General features: G+C 40.8%; 1 protein-coding gene across 1 annotated transcript in view; it reads right to left on the bottom strand.

Moving 5' to 3' along the window:
* Window positions 1-19,798, bottom strand: part of LOC140819009 (protein OBERON 3-like) — a 39,701-nt gene extending 19,903 nt beyond the window's left edge. Inside the window, exon 1 of the mRNA XM_073178993.1 lies at window positions 17,719-19,798. Coding sequence (XP_073035094.1) covers window positions 17,719-19,528 — 1,810 coding nt within the window. The 5' untranslated portion in view covers window positions 19,529-19,798. The remainder of the gene's footprint in view (window positions 1-17,718) is intronic.
* Between the last annotated feature and the right edge of the window lie 471 nt (window positions 19,799-20,269).

The following is a 20,269-nucleotide window of genomic DNA, read 5'->3' as shown; positions in this document are numbered from 1 at the left end:
AACTCTCTTGTCGGGAATGTGCTTTCCTGGCCCGGTTGGAATCTCCATCTATTGATCCCCCCGAGATCATTTTAATCACTCCAAGGGTGGGCGACCCTCCTCCGTCCCTGTTTTCCCGATCGCGAGACGTTTGACCGGGATTATCTTTCTTTTCTTGTCTGACCTGGCCTTTGTCCCCCGGCCTATACCCTGCATCTCTGTTCACCCACGGTAGTCCCCGGGATTTCTTTGCTACCTGCTCCTGAGCACCAGGGCCCGACTGGGAAGGGGCTCGCTTCATTCTCCGGCACTCACTTGTGCTGTGAGCACATTCTCCGTGATAGGAGCACATTTTCTTGGTATATGGCAGGCTTGGGGGTGACCGGTATGACCCGGCTTTCTTCTCACTGTCGCAAATATGGATTCCTTCGCCCCGGTGTGGCTTCATGGGAGCGTATCTAGAGAAACGCCCGAGATTATTTCCCCGGGCGTTGTCTTCAACTTTCCCGACTCGATCACTTCTTTCTCGGCGGGTGGACTCCCTCTTCTGCCGTTGCGCTTCCTCCATGTTTATGTACTTTTCTGCTCGGGACAGCAGATCCTCAAAATTCCCGGGCTGCTTCTTCACCAAAGACCTGAAAAAATCTCCCTCCTTGAGTCCCTGAGTGAACGCTGTAGTTTTGGTTTCAGGAGCACAAGCCGGCACCTCCAGGGATGCTTTATTGAACCGGCGAATGTACGCCCGAAGAGATTCATCACCTGATTGCTTTACCTCGAACAAGCTAAAGGCAGTCTTCTTATACCTCTTGCTGCTGCTAAAGTGGTGCAAGAAAGTGTCCCTGAAACCTGCAAAAGATTGTATGCTCCGGGGTTTCAACTTTTCGAACCACCTCTGGGAAGAATCCACCAGGGTAGTGAGGAACACCTTGCACTTGATTTTGTCAGAGTAGCAATGTAACATGGCCATATTCTCAAACCGGGTGAGGTGCTCGTCAGGGTCTGAGTTTCCATCATACTCCCGTATTTTGGTAGCTTTGAAATGAGCTGGGAGAGGCTCACTCACAATCTCCAGGGAGAAAGGACATCCCCGGGAAGCATCCAGGGCTGTAACCTGGGATGACCCTGCTTTAGCTTCCAACTCTTCCACTTTCTTCTTCAAATCTTCTAGCTCCTGGACCATAGCAAAGGTAGGAGCTTTGGAAAACGCCTGGGAATTCTCTTCTCTGTCTCTTTCTTTTTCAAGAGGAGACTCTTCCATTGCCTCATCTTCCTTTGAGTGGCTGGGTTCAGGTAGGCCCCTTTCTGCGAGGGCTTTTTGGACTGCAGCAGCTATCAACTGAGCCAACTCCTCTGGGAGGTGACTGGGCAACGAATTTTCTTGACCTCCTTCCGGATTTTGAGGACCAGAGTGGTTCCCCGTAGTTTTACGAGTGGTAACCATATCTACGTCTTTAGCTACAGTTTCCCACAGACGGCGCCAATGATGTCGACCGGGCAAATCGGGTAGTAGCCGGGTGTGCAATCTGCCAAGTCGGGTGTTTGAATATCTGTGCACTTCGAATGCGTTATAGCGAGTTGCGAATGATCTGGGAAGATGGAGTTCCCTGCTGCCTGAGAACTGGCGACCGGGATGACTTGAATGTTATTTCTGAAATCACAGAACGTTAGGGGGGCGCCGGAAGTTGTTCCGGCGTATCCACTCCGACTCTCAAGTCAGTGATGTACGCAAAGGAAAACTTAGAGAGAAAGTAAGAATATTTGTGAGTGCTTGTGAGTATTCAGAGAAGAGTCGATACCTCTGTGAAATACCAACGGAGGGTACTTATAGATGAAGCTGGTAGATAACTTGCCCGCAAAGTTCGGATGGTGGTCCATGACTTGAGATCATGGGCCACGTTGCAAAGTAGTGGGCCATGTACTGGGAGTGGACTTGGTCATGGAGTGTGGGGAGGATGGGCTCCGCGATGTCCGGAAGACGTGGTAGTCAGAACGTCTCTTCCCCGGATATCTTCCACCCGGGTGCCTCGGAGGTACTTTTCGGACCGGGAAGTTTTTACCCCGGGTATTGGCTAATTACTCACTGGGCGGTGGCTCGCCAAGCAGTTCATTGGGAATTCCTCAGATAACTGAGTGCACAACTTGCCGGGCGTCTGAAGATCCGGAATCCCGTTTTTCACCCCGGTTTAATGAAAGCAATTGCATTTTGATATTTTCTCTCTGCTCTGATCTTGCCCGAGTTCGAGAACCTCTCGGGTTAGGGTCTGTACCCGGGGCCCGGGTTCCCTTGGGGCATCAGTCACCAACTACTAATATGTTCTGACTCGTGTTTCAGTTGACAACATGCCAACAACTAATCATATATGGCACAGTTTCTGCCTGGAGCGGTTTTGAGTACTTGCCACGAGAGAAATGGTTAAAAGCAAGCCGAGACAATGCTTCAATTAGATTAAAATAACTAAATGGGCTAAAAATATGGATGCATTGAACATTTATTCAGCAGGTCCTTAACATTAAGCAGATTCTTTGGGCAGACAAAATCCACCATTTCTATCTTCTCACAATTCTATTATGCCAACCATATTATCATTTGTATCAATTCAAAATCTATTGTTCAGCACTTTAAAGTCTATTTCCACTATTTTTATATAAAAAATAAGAAACCTTTTAAAGCTGAATGTGTCCCAACCCAATAAATTTTCTCATTTTCATCAATGAAGTTAAAAAGCTCGAATCTAACAATGATTAGAAACTTCCCGAAAATGAAAACATGTATTGTGCTGTCATCATTTAACAATATACCAGACATGGTTATGGCTCATGTTAGAGTATACGCCTTACAAGCCAACTCTTGGCCAAAAATTTTATTGACTCAGTTGTAATTAACAATCTTTATTTTAATATAATTCATTATTTCATGATTTGTTATTTCTTTATCTGTATACCCATGTTATCAAACATAGATAAAGACCTTGATTATACTTTAATACAAATTAATCGTAATTCGATGTTGAACTCATTTGTAAACACTGTATAATCTAAATTCGTTTCTAGTCGATTCAGCCGCCTAAAACATGGATAAAGGTCGCTTGAGCTCGAGACTAACATCTGTGATATTGTGTACCGCATTTCTTGGTAAGGGCACAGAGATGTCCAAACATGCAGATGTGTAGTCATATGATGATTATACCGAACAACCCTCCCTCGGACTTTCCAAGTGGTTATCATTCATCGAGAGGATAAGTCCGTGGTTATGATTGTACATCATTAGTCCTTACGACCCGGGACAACACTCAGGCTCTATATGCTAAGGCTATCTTTGACTCGTTTAGCGGCTCCAGGAGAATCATCATGTGGCGAGGTTGGGTACAGTTGCGACACATATAGGAGCCAGTGCATTGTATTCGGGGATTCACCGCTCACCTGCGAGTGTGGATATCCTATGTGATCTGATGAAATTATAGTGCGTAGAATCTCTGGCCAGAGTATGAGATGTACGTTAGAGAAGGAGTTCTCGAACAGTACATACGATGCCACTATTTATATTTATCACATAGTTATCGAATTAATATGCAACCCTCATTGAACCAATGGTTGCAGATTCGATCGGGATATATGAGATGAAGGGACCGTACTGTACGCTAATCCAAATCGGCTGGTTCTTGCAGGCACTATCAGTGATACCTAGGGAATCATGGGGCGATGCTACTAGATGCTCTTACCATGGTTCGATGGGTTTAATCAAAAATATGATTTCTGACATTCCCATGATCAATTGTTGATACATAGAATGGCCAAATAAGGGTAAGCCCGAATAAAGGATTACGTCCTGAATCTCAAGCAGTTGTGAACCCACGGCTAGCTGTATCCCTGAACCATTGAGGGTCAGACAAGCATTGTATCGTTTGTTCCCGTTGAGATAATAAATTTAAGGAGTTGAATTTAAATTATGATATAGTCGAGGTGTTGAATTTATGATAATTATATTTTGAGAAAATAAATTCAAGGTGTTGAATTTATGAGATAGTAAATTCAAGAAGTTGAATTTATTAAATTCAACTTGGAAAAAATAAATTCAAGTAATTGAATTTATAAAATTTGAGGATTTAATTTATTAAACTCAAAAGTTCAGTTTATTAAATATTAAATTTTGGAGGTGATAAATTCAAGAAGTTGAATTTATAGTTTCAATATTAAATTCAAATGTTGAATTTATAAGGGATTTAAATCAAATGTAATTGGTATATGTATAATTGACTTGTAGGAATACAAGACCTAATAAATATTATTAAGGTTCTTAATTGAACTTTAAAAGATTAATTAATTAATTAAACTAGTTGGACTAGAATAATTAATTGATTAAGCCCATTAAGTATTTAATTTAATTAATGAGCCCTAAACTTATATATATGTGTATTAGGCTTAGGGTTAAACACAATTCATTCACAATTTTTTGAAAAACCCTAGCCTCCACTCTCTTTGTGTTTTTCGAAAATTGCTCTCCTTTTTCTCTCAAAAATTTCGGCCTCCATCAGAGAAAATTTGATTTATGCCGCCTCTCGATTTTTAATCTCCAACATCAAATCCTGTTATACTTTCTAGTGCAAGTTATAAGAGGAACAAGTAATCCAGTCGTGGACCGGATTAAGAGATTGAAGAAAGAAGATTTGAATAACGCACGAGGGATTTACAACAAGAGCTACGTTTGTTTACACCGACGTAGTTGGAGCCAAGTGAAAATTGTTCACCAAAGGTAAAAGTTTTAAACATCCTATGTATGTTTAATTTATAAAACCATACGAGTGCTCAAACATATATTTTGATTGTCAAAATAAAAATGAAAATTTTAAAAACTTTCGCTGCGTTTTGGGCACGAGAAAACTGAGATCCAACATTGGTAGCAACGCCAGGTTCTCTAAATCGTATGGTTTTGAATCATATTGAATAATTTAATTCTAACCACACAAGAAAATTTTAGAAAATTGATGCACCGTAGAAATTTTTTTTTCAAGAAATCAAAAAAAAATTATTTTTCGAATTTCCCAACTGTTCCGGGCAGTCCATGCGTGGCGCGCACGTTGCGCGGGGCACGCCAGCGCGCAGCTTGCGTTCGCACCGCGTCCAGCACACCTGCGCACTTTTGTGCGCGCAGGGTGCGCACAGCGTTCCTGCCGGTGCCAGATACGATCGGGCAGCAGGTGTGCAGCGCGGGCGGCTGGGGCGGGTGCCCGGGAAGGTCTCGGGCACTGTGCTGATTATTGGGCTTGAATTGTTTGGGCCTAGGGTGCGATTTTCGAAATTTTAAAAACATTGGATTAAATTGATATTTTATGAAAATTAGTTCAATTTATTTTTTTTTTTTGAAAAATTAAATTTTGGAAAATTAATAATTATCTTGTAAAATAAATTATTAGAATATGATTCTAACTATTTATGGTAAAAATGATTTTTACAAAGAAATCAATTATTACTGAATTAATTTAATTTATTAAATTCTTTAACAATTGTGGTGGTTAGTAATAAAATTATTAGATATATGATTTATCAATTAATTAAATTTGATAAATTAAATTGATGTTAATATTTGATATTAAATGCATGAAAGATGATTGAGAGCCTGGACCAATGTGTTACGTGTATGTTAGGATATTTTACTGTTTTATTAATTTTGTTAATATTTGATATTATTAAAGTGTGCCTGGTTTATGGTCTGTTCTCACCCCATGAGATGTATCCCTTATGTGCCATGTCTATTTAAATGTAATTATTAGAAATAGTGGGAGATCAAAACTGGAAGATGGTGGACCCGATGCACAAGATGAAGACATATAAAATATTGGAACTTCTTGTAATAGTTGCATTTGCATCCCTGCATTCACCTAGGTTTTGGACCTGGATCCATTTTTGGTTCAAATGGATCTAATAGTGTTGGCGATCGATCATCCTTATTTATTGTTGAATGTCATATTATGATATATGTGATATATAGTAATATGCATGTATGTATATTATTAAATAATATACTTGCATGAATCCGACAAACATACAAATATGGCACGCGATTTTTAAATTAAAATGATTAGACAATTAAAATTAAAACACCTTATTTTAAATATTATTCAAAATTTATATCAAACCGAAAAAGTAAAAATTATAAGAGTTTAATTTTTCCCTGCCTTCCATCAATCTTAGTTGCATGTTGATTGTTAACCGTGGACAGTGTCTGGCTCATATTATTGGGGAGGCCTGGACGCCGGAAACTGTGACTTCCACCGGACAAATGATGTGAATTGAGTGGAACTCCCATGACTTCGGCTCATATTATTGGGAGAAGTCATGGCGACCATCCACTACAGTTCAATATTGATGGGTTGGTTTGATACGTGAAAATAAACGGCGTCATATTATTGGGTCCTTATTAAACGTGAGGCAAAACACGCGGGAGGTTGCATAGGGATGCAATTGGATTATACCTTTTAGAAATTATAATTGGCTGATATTATTAGGGGTTTTAATTGGCTAATTGGACTCTATGTGCCAACTAAGGGAATACGATTTCTTTTTTTATCAGAAGGTGGTGGAAATTTCAAAATAGTGGGAGGGAGATTTATAAAATAAAATCCATATTTTATATCTTAGAATTATTTTAAAATAATCAGCAACCATGATTCTGTCAGTATATTTTCGATTTCGTCACATAATCAATTTCTGTTATAAACAAGCTAACCGAATCTAATTTTCAAGACCGGTTAGGAAAATTGTTGGGAATTTGGAGAAAGTTGCATACACACTAATGTCAGTCCTGCTGAACTGACAAAACATTCAAGATGGTAGGACCATAGTATGCAAGCTAAAGTGTAACATGCTTGCTTATATGTCAAATGAACTATAGCGACAGTTTGACGAAATGTTGAATGTTGTTGACATTCAAATGCACGTGCAAGAGTTGCATGGTGCATGAAACTAAAACAATGTTGCACACCATTTTCAAGGAGCTCATGACTACATGCACGCAAGATGGGGCTTTGGCCCATGAGCGTGTTGTACATATGACTAGGCTTATTAACAATGTGGTGGGCCTAGAATATGTTATTCCTAACGAGTTGCTTGATGACATCAATTTGTTGTCTTTATCTTCCTCATTTGACGGGGTTATGGTGAATTGAATAAGATAGTTGATAGCCTTGAATAGCTAGTCAACACGCTTATGACTTATGAGATCACCATAAAAGAGGAAAATGCTGTTTTTTTCTAATGGGCCTCTCGTCAGACGAAAATGGCCCAGAAAGTAAGGGAAAGAAATGTTCTGCCCCTCACAAGAAAAACAACTCAATAAGAGGCCAACTCTGAAGGACAATTAAAAGGCCTGCAAAGCCCGATAAGTCAGAACATGTAGTAGCCCGAATTCTAAATTGGGTAATTAACGGATTAATGGTGATTAAGAAGATTTAATGTGTAACTTGGACCGTGGTCATGATCGGACGGACCGAAGATGGTTCGGAAGCACCGAAGAGTTCGGAAGGTCCGAAGTGAGTTCGGTGGATCCGATCATGAGGTGTCAAGAGCAGCTGGACACGTGCAAGTTCGGACGGTCCGAAGTGTATGTTCGGTGGATCCGAACATGAGCTGTCAAGAGCTGGTGGACACGTAAGAGTTCGGACGTTCCGAAGTAATGATCGGAGGATCCGAACATGGCCTATAAATAGTGGTCGGATTTCCTCATTTTGACTCGCCAATTCAGAGAGTTCCATAGCATTTCAGTCGTTTCTGACAGGTTCTAGTCTTTTTCCGGGATTTGGGCACTAGCGGGGAGCTGCTGGTCTTGTAGCAGAGCTGTGCTCTAGTTGGGAGCTAGCGGCATCAGTGGACTAGCGACGGACGAAGGTTTGGAATTGTATCAGTATTATCTCAGGATTATCTAGTTAAGTCTGGTAGATAAGTTTTAGTGATGGTTTTCACTTGATGAATAGGCTTGGATTAGACCTGTTGTCTGGTTGTTCCAGTGGATTAGGATTGCTGTGATAGAGGTACGAAAGTACTATCCGAGATATCCTGGTTGAGTATACATTCATATATGTGTTGCATGATTATCTGCTGCATTATTATATGTCATATGACGCATGCTATTATGTCACGAGTTATGATGCATATTGCATATCATGTTGAGCCGTATCTCCTTCGAGATAGCCTTTACTGTTGAGCTGTATCTCTTTCGAGATAAGCTATATCTTGGGGCCGCTCAGCCCTGTCTTGTGGACGCATGGACACCGAGAGTACACAGTGGCCGATGGGTCGGGAGGGCTTCGGTGGTCCGGGACATTTTAGGTCCACGTCTGTCTTGTAGTGGATGCAGTGACCCAGAGGTTGGACCGCGCGGCACTATCCACTTGGCGCCTCTAGACTGAGCATTGTTGAGATCCTTTTGTGACTCCTGTTTCTTGACTACCCCGGTATCATGATCATAGCATGTGCATTTCATATAGGTCTGTATACTCATACTTTTGTACTGGGCGTTCTTATCGCTCACGTCCTCGGTTTTGTTTATTCTTGGACACCCCATTCCCACGGGGCAGGCTTCAGGTTGGACGGCTCGAGAGGAGCAGGAGGAGGACAGTGAGTAGCTGGTTGGTTTAGTTTTCAGTACTTTTCTATTCGATATGGTTGTACCGAATACTGTTATTCTGAGTTATTTTGGACTTCAGTTGGGTTGTATAATTATAGTTGTTGACTTTTCCGCTGTTATCTCTGATTATTATTATTTAAGTTAATCGCATGCTTAGTTCTTGATTAGTAGGTGATTCTGGAACGGGTCACTACATTTATGGTATCAGAGCATGCGTATGATTTGGGATATAGATTCTGTTTTGGGATTTCCGTTGACCATTTTACCATTTTCCCTATTCTATCTTGTAGCGATGGCTGACCATTTTGATGACGGGAGTAGTCAGGGGAGTGTAGGTCGATGGGGTGACCAGGACGATCATAGACGTCATCGTGAACATCGTCATCGTCGGGATGGTCCTAGGCGTTTTGAGTTGCACCGTTTCATGCAGATGGGGCCTAAGCCTCTAGTCGGTGGAGAGACTCCCGATGATGCTGAGGATTGGTTAGAGCGCATGGAGAGTTGTTTCCGTGCATTCCAGTGCACCGAGGAGCAGAGGATGGAGATCCTTAGTTTTCTTCTTGAGGGCCGTGCTCGCAAGTGGTGGCGATCGACTTCTGCGCCGATAGTCCAGTCCCAGGGTAGGGTGACGTGGGCCGATTTCCGTGCAGCTTTCTTGCAGCTGTATTTTCCTACAGCCCTTCGCCAGGCAAAGACGATTGAGCTCCTGAATCTTAAGCAGGGTAGTATGTCTGTTGATGAGTATCAGCAGAAATTCTTTGAGTTGTTACCCTTCGCTCCTCATATCAGTGGCAGTTCTGAGGCCAAGTATGATCATTTCCTCCAGGGTCTTAACCAGGAGATCTTTGACCGAGTCACTGTCTGTGATAATCCTACTTCGTACGATGGGTTAGTGAATCGGTGTCGCCAGGCAGAGATCAGTCTCCAGCGTGGTAGGGCTATTCTTTCTTCTAGACCTTCGCATACTTTGAGCCCTCGATCTCAATCGTTCAAGAAGTCAGGTTCTTCTTCTTCTTCTGGATCTGGATCACGGTCTAGCGGTGTTTTCCGCTTTGGTGAGAAGAATGATGCTTGTGTGCATTGTGGGAAGAACCATCCCTCGGAGCAATGCCGATCAGCCGCGGGAGCTTGTTTTCAGTGCGGAGAGATGGGGCATATTAAGAAGAATTGTCCTCAGTTGCGAGGAGGAGCAGGATCTGGTTCCGGATCTCAGGCGACTGTTCAGCAGAGGAGGCAGGGTCAGGCAGTGGGTAGTTCGAATCTTCGACCTCGTACCCAAGGTCAGGTTTTTGCGCTGAACCAGGATCAGGCTGCAGATGATTGAGAGAGTCATAGCAGGTACTTTTTGTTTATGCGGTATTTCTACTTTTGTTCTTATTGATACCGGAGCATCGCATTCATTCATTTCTGCACGATTTGTTAAGCGTCATAAGTTACCGTTTGTTTCCCTAGACGTCATTCTTTCTGTTTCTACCCCGATGGGTCATTCGGTGTTAGTTAAGCGTCTAGTGGTGGGTTGTCCCTTAGATTTTGAGGGTAACGATGTTGTTATTTCGTTTTGTTCATCCTCTAAGCTTGATTTCGAGGACGAAATCTTTTTAAGGGGGGGAGAATGTAGTAGCCCGAATTCTAAATTGGGTAATTAACGGATTAATGGTGATTAAGAAGATTTAATGTGTAACTTGGACCGTGGTCATGATCGGACGGACCGAAGATGGTTCGGAAGCACCGAAGAGTTCGGAAGGTCCGAAGTGAGTTCGGTGGATCCGATCATGAGGTGTCAAGAGCAGCTGGACACGTGCAAGTTCGGACGGTCCGAAGTGTATGTTCGGTGGATCCGAACATGAGCTGTCAAGAGCTGGTGGACAAGTAAGAGTTCGGACGTTCCGAAGTAATGATCGGAGGATCCGAACATGGCCTATAAATAGTGGTCGGATTTCCTCATTTTGACTCGCCAATTCAGAGAGTTCCATAGCATTTCAGTCGTTTCTGACAGGTTCTAGTCTTTTTCCGGGATTTGGGCACTAGCGGGGAGCTGCTGGTCTTGTAGCAGAGCTGTGCTCTAGTTGGGAGCTAGCGGCATCAGTGGACTAGCGACGGACGAAGGTTTGGAATTGTATCAGTATTATCTCAGGATTATCTAGTTAAGTCTGGTAGATAAGTTTTAGTGATGGTTTTCACTTGATGAATAGGCTTGGATTAGACCTGTTGTCTGGTTGTTCCAGTGGATTAGGATTGCTGTGATAGAGGTACGAAAGTACTATCCGAGATATCCTGGTTGAGTATACATTCATATATGTGTTGCATGATTATCTGCTGCATTATTATATGTCATATGACGCATGCTATTATGTCACGAGTTATGATGCATATTGCATATCATGTTGAGCCGTATCTCCTTCGAGATAGCCTTTACTGTTGAGCTGTATCTCTTTCGAGATAAGCTATATCTTGGGGCCGCTCAGCCCTGTCTTGTGGACGCATGGACACCGAGAGTACACAGTGGCCGACGGGTCGGGAGGGCTTCGGTGGTCCGGGACATTTTAGGTCCACATCTGTCTTGTAGTGGATGCAGTGACCCAGAGGTTGGACCGCGCGGCACTATCCACTTGGCGCCTCTAGACTGAGCATTGTTGAGATCCTTTTGTGACTCCTGTTTCTTGACTACCCCGGTATCATGATCATAGCATGTGCATTTCATATAGGTCTGTATACTCATACTTTTGTACTGGGCGTTCTTATCGCTCACGTCCTCGGTTTTGTTTATTCTTGGACACCCCATTCCCACGGGGCAGGCTTCAGGTTGGACGGCTCGAGAGGAGCAGGAGGAGGACAGTGAGTAGCTGGTTGGTTTAGTTTTCAGTACTTTTCTATTCGATATGGTTGTACCGAATACTGTTATTCTGAGTTATTTTGGACTTCAGTTGGGTTGTATAATTATAGTTGTTGACTTTTCCGCTGTTATCTCTGATTATTATTATTTAAGTTAATCGCATGCTTAGTTCTTGATTAGTAGGTGATTCTGGAACGGGTCACTACAGAACATATTTATTTCACTGTAACAAGTCTGGACAAAAGAAATTATATACGCCAGAAATGTTCTGGAAATGATAAGTGAATGTCAAAGTAAACATGATTTCAACAACAAATAAAAGAAAGTTAGAAGATCCAAATCCCGCACAAATATGGCACTCTAGACTATGTCACATTTCCTAAAGAAGGATGCACAAACTAGTGGGAGAGGACGTGTTTGACTCTCAGACATAATTTCTCTACCTACTTGTAAGCTCTTTCTAAAATGAAAAATGACAAAGACTTCAATCATTGGAAACATGGAACGTGCACATGGTCTACTGGATTTGATCCACACAGACGTTTGTGGCCCACTAAGTGTTAGCACAAAATATGGGCAATCCTACTTCATTATCCTTATTGATGGCCATTCAATGTATGGGTATGTTTATTTGATGAAACACAAATCTAAAATATTTGAAAGGTTCAAAGAATTCATATCTGAAGTAGAAAAACAACTAGAAATGAGTATTAAAATACTTCGATCTGATCGAGGTGGATAATACTTGAGTGTTGAATTTTTGGATTATTTAAAAGAGAATGAGATTCTCTCACAGTGGACTCCACCAGCAACACCACAACTGAATGGTGTTTCTGAACATCGTAATCAAACCTTGATGGACATGGTTCGATCAATGATGGGATTCACTGAATTGCCTACATCGTTTTGGGGCTTTGCGCTTGAAACTACGGCAATATTGTCGAATAATGTCCATACTAAAGCAGTGGATAAAACACCATATGAGATATGGATGGGAAAAACTCCCAAGTATTCTTACATGAGAATATGATGATGTCTTGCTTACGTGAAGCAGACAGTGGGAGACAAATTGTATAGTAGATCTACTTTGTGCTACTTTGTAGGATATCCAAAGAATTCTGTTGGATATTATTTCTATCATTCCAATGAAGCAAAAGTGTTTGTATCAAGTAATGCAATCTTTTTGGGAAAAGAAATTTCTATTAGATAGAAAAGACAAGGTGATAAAACTTGAAGAAATTAAAGATACACCCTCAGCTGTTTTTTTCTAATGGGCCTCTCGTAAGACGAAAATGGCCCAGAAAGTAAGGGAAAGAAATGTTCTGACCCTCACAAGAAAAACAACTCAATAAGAGGCCAACTCTGAAGGACAATTAAAAGGCCTGCAAAGCCCGATAAGTCAGAACATATTTATTTCACTGTAACAAGTCTGGACAAAAAAATTATATACGCCAGAAATGTTCTGGAAATGATAAGTGAATGTCAAAGTAAACATGATTTCAACAACAAATAAAAGAAAGTTAGAAGATCCAAATCCCGCACAAATATGGCACGCTAGACTATGTCACATTTCCCAAAGAAGGATGCACAAACTAGTGGGAGAGGACGTGTTTGACTCGTCAGACATAAATTCTCTACCTACTTGTAAGCTCTTTCTAAAATGAAAAATGACAAAGACTTCATTCAATGGAAACATGGAACGTGCGCATGGTCTACTGGATTTGATCCATACAGACGTTTGTGGCCCACTAAGTGTTCGCACAAAATATGGGCAATCCTACTTCATTATCCTTATTGATGACCATTCGATGTATGGGTATGTTTATTTGATGAAACACAAATCTGAAATATTTGAAGGTTCTAAGAATTCATATCTGAAGTAGAAAAACAACTAGAAATGAGTATTAAAATATTTCGATCTGATCGAGTGGATAATACTTGAGTGCTGAATTTTTGGATTATTTAAAAGAGAATGAGATTCTCTCACAGTGGACTCCACCAGCAACACCACAATTGAATGGTGTTTCTGAACATCATAATCAAACCTTGATGGATATGGTTCGATCAATGATGGGATTCACTGAATTGCCTACATCGTTTTGGGGCTTTGCGCTTGAAACTACGGCAATATTGTCGAATAATGTCCATACTAAAGCAGTGGATAAAACACCATATGAGATATGGATGGGAAAAACTCCCAAGTATTCTTACATGAGAATATGGTGATGTCTTGCTTACGTGAAGCAGACAGTGGGAGACAAATTGTATAGTAGATCTACTTTGTGCTACTTTTTAGGATATTCAAAGAATTCTGTTGGATATTATTTCTATCATTCCAATGAAGCAAAAGTGTTTGTATCAAGAAATGCAATCTTTTTGGGAAAAGGAATTTCTATTAGATAGAAAAGACAAGGTGATAAAACTTGAAGAAATTCAAGATACACCCTCAGCTATAGAAGTTGAACCAATTTCCCAACAACCAGTAGTTGAGGTACAAGCTCCTAGAAGGTCTGATAAAGTTATTAGACCACCTGCAAGATATACGCTTCTTCATGAACAAAGCGTGATGAGCATTGTGTTGGATGTGATCCAATAAATTTCAAAGAAACAATATCTGTTACTGATCCAACCAATAACTTGAAGCCGTGCAGTCTGAAATAGACTCTATGTATTCAAACCAAGTATGGACATGTGGAATTGTTCCCATAGGAAGCAAATGGATCTACAAAAGAAAGCTTGGGGCGGATGGGAAGGTAGTGACCTTCAAAGCAAGGCTGGTTGCAAAATGTTATACTCAAAGGCAAGGAATTGACTATGCGGAAACTTTTTCACCAGTTGCTATGTTTAGGTCCATTAGAATACTACTAGCCATAGCAGCATGGTATGACTATGAGATATAGAAAATGAATATAAAAACTGCATTCCTCAATGGAGACATCAAAGAAGAAATTTATATGTCTCAACCTGAGGGATACACATCAGTAGGAAATGAGCATAAGGTATGCAAACATCAGAGATCAATATATGGTCTCAAGCAGGCGTCAAGGAGTTGAAACCTCAGATTTGATAGCACTGTCAAATAGTTTGGTTTTGCTAAGAATCCTGAGGAACCATGCGTGTACAAGAAATTTAGTGGGAGTGCAGTGACATTCCTAGTACTTTATGTTGATGACATCCTACTCATTGGGAATGATGTAGGATTACTGCAATCGACTAAAGTATGGTTAGCAAGTAAATTCTCCATGAAAGACATGGGTGAAGCATCCTATGTATTGAGAATACAAATCTATAGAGATAGATCAAAAAGATGCTAGAACTCACCCAAGCCACTTATATCGATACATTCTGAAGCGATTCTCGATGGAAGAGTCGAACAGAGGATACTTACCATTGTGTCATGGTGTTACTCTATCTAAAGCTATGTGTCCCAAAACTGATGAAGATATAGAGATGATGACACGTATTCCATATGCGTCAGCCATTGGTACTATCATGTTTGGTATGATATCAACACTTCCGATGTTGTTTACGTTCTGAGTATTACAAGCAGATATCAGGCGAACCCTGGTCCAATACATTGGAAGGCCGTGAAAGATATTCTTAAGTACTTAAGAAGGACTAAGAACTTGTTCATGGTCTCTGGGGGTGGAGAACTAAAATTGGAAGGCTACACTGATTCTAGCTTCCAATGTGACGTAGATGATTTGAAATCGACATCTGGTTTTGTATTCATGCTTAATGGTACAGCTGTCTCTTGGAAAAGTTACAAGCAAGACACCGTTGCGGATTCCATCACTGAAGCTGAATACATTGCTGCATCTTCTGCAGCCAAAGAGGCAGTTTGGATAAGGAATTTTGTCCAAGAGTTGGGCGTTATTCCTAATGGAGTTGATCCAGTCACGTACTGCGACAACATTGGTGCCGTTGCGCAAGTAAAGGAACAAATGTCTCATCAGCGATCCACACATGTACTGAGGAAGTTCCACATCATCTGGGAGATTGTGGGAAGAGGAGATATATCAATCGAAAAAATCCCCACTGCAGATAATGTTGATGATCCACTTACAAAGACCTTGTCAGGAGCATTGTTTGAAAAGCATCGCGAAGCAATGGGATTAAAGTTTATGGGTAGTTGGCTACAGGGCAAATGAGAGATCGTTAGAGTAAAAGCCTTGCAAGCCAACTGTTGGCTAGAGATTTTATTGACTCAGTTACAATAAACAATCTTTATTTTAATATAATTCATTATTTCATGGTTTGTTATTTCTTTATCTGTATACCCATGTTATCAAACATAGATAAAGACCTTGATTATACTTCAATACAAATGAATCGTAATTCGATTTTGAAATTCATTGGTAAACACTGTATAATCTAAATTCGTTCCTAGTCGATAAATCCGCCTAAAACATGGATAAAGGTCGCTTGAGTTCGAGACTAGCATCTGTGATGTTGTGTACCGCGTTTCTTATTAAGGGCACATAGATGTCCAAACATGCAGATTGGTAGTCATATGATGATTATACCGAACAATCATCTCTCGGACTTTCCAAGTAGTTATCATTCATCGAGAGGATAAGTCTGTGGTTATGATTGTACACCATTAGTCCTTACGACCCGGGAAAACACTGAGGCTCCATATGCTAAGGCTGTACTTGACTCGTTTAACGGCTCCAGGAGAGTCAATAGGTGGTGAGGTTGGGTACAATTGCGACACATATAGGAGCCAGTGCATTGTAGTCGGGATTCACCGCTCACCTGCTGGTGTGGATATCTTTTGTGATCTGATGAAATTATAGTACGTGGAATCTCTGGCCAGAGTATGAGATATACGTTAGAGAAGGAGTTCTCGAACAATACATGAGATGACGCTATTTATATTTATCACATAGTTATCGAATTAATATGCAACCCTCGGTGAACCAATGGTTGCAGATTCGATCGGGATATATGAGATGAATGGAACGTACTGTACGCTAATCATAATCGGCTGGTTCTTGCAGGCACTATCAGTGATACCTAGGGAATCATGGGGAGATGCTACTAGACACACTTACCTCGATGAGTTTAATAAGAAATATGATTTCTGACATTATCATGATCAATTGTTGATACATAGAATGGGACAAATAAGGGTAAGCCCGAATAAAGATTATGTCCTGAATCACAAGGAGTTGTGAACCCACGGATAGCTGTATCCCTGAACCATTGAGGGTCACACAAGCACTGGATCGTTTGTTCTCGTTGAAAGAATAAATTCACGGAGTTGAATTTAAATTATGATATAGTAAATTCAAGGTGTTGAATTCATGATAATTAAATTTTGAGAAAATAAATTCAAATAGTTGAATTTATGAGATAGTAAATTCAAGAAGTTGAATTTATGAAATTTGGAGAGAATAATTCAAGGAGTTGAATTTATAAAATTTGAGGATTTAATTTATTAAACTAAAAGGTTAAGTTTATTAAATATTAAATTTTTGCGGTGATAAATTCAATGAGTTGAATTTATAATTTAAATATTAAATTCAAATGTTGAATTTATAAGAGATTTAAATTAAATGTAATGGATACATACTATTAAGGTTCTTAATTAGACTTTAAAAGATTAATTAATTAATTAAACTAGTTGGACTAGAATAATTAATTGATTAAGCCCATTAAGTATTTAATTTAATTAATGAACCCTAAACGTATATATATGTGTATTAGGCTTAGATTTAAACACAATTCATTCACAATTTTTTGAAAACCCCTAGCCTCCACTCTCTTTGTGTTTTTCGAAAAATGTTCTTTTTCTCTCAAAAATTTCGGCCTCCATCAAAGAAAATTTGATTTATACCGCCTCTCGATTTTTAATCTCCAACGATAAATCCTTTTATAGTTTCTAGTGCAAGTTAGAAAAAGAACAAGTAATCCAGTCATGGACCGGATTAGGAGATTGAAGAAAGAATATTTGAATAACGCATGTGAGATTTACAACAAGAGCTATGTTCAATTACACGAACGTAATTGAAGCCAAGTGAAAATTGTTCACCAAAGATAAAAGTTTTAAGCAACCTATGTATGTTTAATTTATAAAATCATACGAGTGCTCAAACATATATTTTGATTTTCAAAATAAAAATAAAAATTTTAAAAAGTTTCGCTGCATTTTGGGCACGAGAAAACCGAGATGCAACAGCTCATTGAATCAAAAAAACGAGAATGAATAGACATGCAAATCAACATATTGTTAGCTAGCACAACACTGGAAGAAGTTAAGAGAGTCTGTTCATAGACTTACAGTCGAAAAACCGGAACATGAGATTGCAGACATCTGAAGGAGCTAATGCCTTGTTTTCAAGTTTCGATAGCATCTCATTTGACGCAAAATGAAGCTCCTTGCCCATCCGATCTTCGCTTCCCTCAAAGATTTTACTCACACAGTCGAGCTCCTTTATCAGTGTTCCTACACTCCAGTCCTTGGCGCATGACACGAAGACCTCCTTAATGAATCCAAACATCTCAGAAGCATGGTCACATCCAAGGCAGTAAAATTGCATCTCAGTTTTCCCCAAAAGACCCTTCAAACTATGTCCAGGTTTAATGATGTTTCTTTGAAGTCCACACGCGGCATGGCACCAGTGTGAACAGACATCACAGCCAACCCAACTGCAAGTGTTGTTGGCGCAGTCGAAGTTCAAACATACAGGACACATACACTCACTGCAAAATCCTTTCTTCGTCGAGCAATTTTTGCAGTCACAGTCATCTACAGGCAATAATCTCTTGCAATCAATGTTTCGGCACCTTTCGAGTAGGAAAATATCCACTAATTCTGAAGTCGAAAGTCCGTTCCTTCCATTCAAAAAGCTTTCAAGCCCCATCTTTATAGCAACCAGAATTTCAAGATGGCTCTTTTGGCACTTGGAGAGAGTCTCTTTGCTAAGATCAGACCGCCTCTCGAGTCTCTTCTGCAGGCTGACCAATTCCTCTTTCTTTTCTGGATTAGCAATGAAATTCTTCAAGTATTCTTTAGCAGACTCAAGAGTTTCCTCTGTAAGCTCCTGAATTATCTGAGCCATGACAGGAATAGACTCTGACACAATTTCCCAAAGTATTCTCTCATGCCGAGAACGCTTACGCTCTTTCCCAACAACGAAATCCTCGGAGTCCCTCAAATTCACCAAACACCTCCCTCTCGAATCTCCAGACTGGCTGTCCATTCTCTGCCTCGCAGGCAACTCCGAAGGGTAAAATGAAAGATTATCCGAGGTTTTCGTCCGACAAAAACTGTTATTCAGGGAATCCTTATTGAACCCATCGAGATTTCCCATCCCTAAACCTCCATCACCACCATGATTGGACAATGCGACAGTACCATCTCCAATCGGCCTAAACCGACTATGCACCGATCCATTAGTCCCCTCCCCACAATTCCAAATCTGATCACCCTCCCACCGATGACTGCCCATCGAGTACTCATTGTTCTCGGTCGAGTTCATCGTGAGCGAGCAACACGGGTTATGTGACACCGGGTGCGAATAAGAGCACGAATGCGAGTAAGTCGTCTGTGCATTATTAAACGACGTCCCTACAGACTGCACAATCCTAAAAGGCCCGAGCGACGGAAAATCCTCATTCTGAACAAGATTAGACCCAGTATTGAACTGGGAAACTTGCGGAAGTGCTAAAGAAAGATCCAAAGACTCAACCTTAGCCTTCTTGTCCCCATTTTCTCCCACTGGATCGCCATTTCCAGCCTCCCTTCTAGACGAACTACCTCTGTTCTCATTCAACTGAAGAAAATCTCTTTCTACCCAAATACCACCACCCACCTCGATCTGACCCTGAATCTCCTTCCCCTTGAAACCAGAACTCAAATTCTCCAACGAATTAAGAAAAGTCCTCCCTGGGATATCATTCTCAGGCAACCCCAGTTTGGAGCTCTCGCAGAGGTAGCTAAGAGTCAGCTCCTGAAACCCAGAGCTCCCAATCCTTTTACTCTTTTCATCGAACCCACCAGCGCGATTTTCTCCAAGAACATGAATACGCTTTTCATGAAACTCGATTTTGTCATCTGGGCTAAACTTTTTCCTCACCTCCTCCCTCATCTCGGTCAACCTTCAAGAAACAAGCTCAAATTCAATAACCCAAAGCTGAAAACATACAAACACACACCGATAAGCTAGAGCAACTGCAGTCGCGAAACTGTATCAAATCTCACGAGATTCGACTCAAAGTTTCGAGCTTTGGACTCCACGGCCTCGCTTCAGAGTGTATCTTGTGTGAATTCACAACGGCTTAATTCTTTTTCCTCTTCGTTCGCACTTCGAAGTCTTGTCTTTAACGCGCAACTCAGCGAAGTGGAGAGAGAAATGACGAGAATACTCCTTGATCAGGTCAAATTAACGAACTTGCCGTGATCCATATGTTTCCTAATTCCTCGTAGGGCTGTCCTTCTTAGTTGACTTTCTACGGGAGGAATTAAATTTAAAAATAAACACTGAAATGACATATATATACACCAATATTTATGTTTTAGATACCTTCTGATATAATTATGAAGCTTGATACCCTAGGGATGAGCCCACTACCCCTGGCCCATCCCAAGTCCCAAAGGAAAGACAAGCCCACCAAGGGCCCTAGCCCAAATGGAAGACAGGCCCACTAAGGGCCCAGGTATTCTCCTATAAATACCAGGTTTGGGTATTCAGTTTATTCATTCACTATATTGTTTTCAGCAGCACCCTTAGCTGCTCCCCTCATATATCCTCAGTCACTGACTTGAGCGTCGGAGGGGCTACGCCAGGACACCCTCCTGGCCCCCTCTTAACGATCTTCTTTGTTATTTC

Source organism: Primulina eburnea, chromosome 18 (genome assembly GCF_022965805.1).
Source record: "Primulina eburnea isolate SZY01 chromosome 18, ASM2296580v1, whole genome shotgun sequence".
NCBI lineage: Eukaryota > Viridiplantae > Streptophyta > Magnoliopsida > Lamiales > Gesneriaceae > Primulina > Primulina eburnea.
Note: the sequence above shows the minus strand (reverse complement) of the source record. Positions and strands in the feature narration are given on the sequence as shown.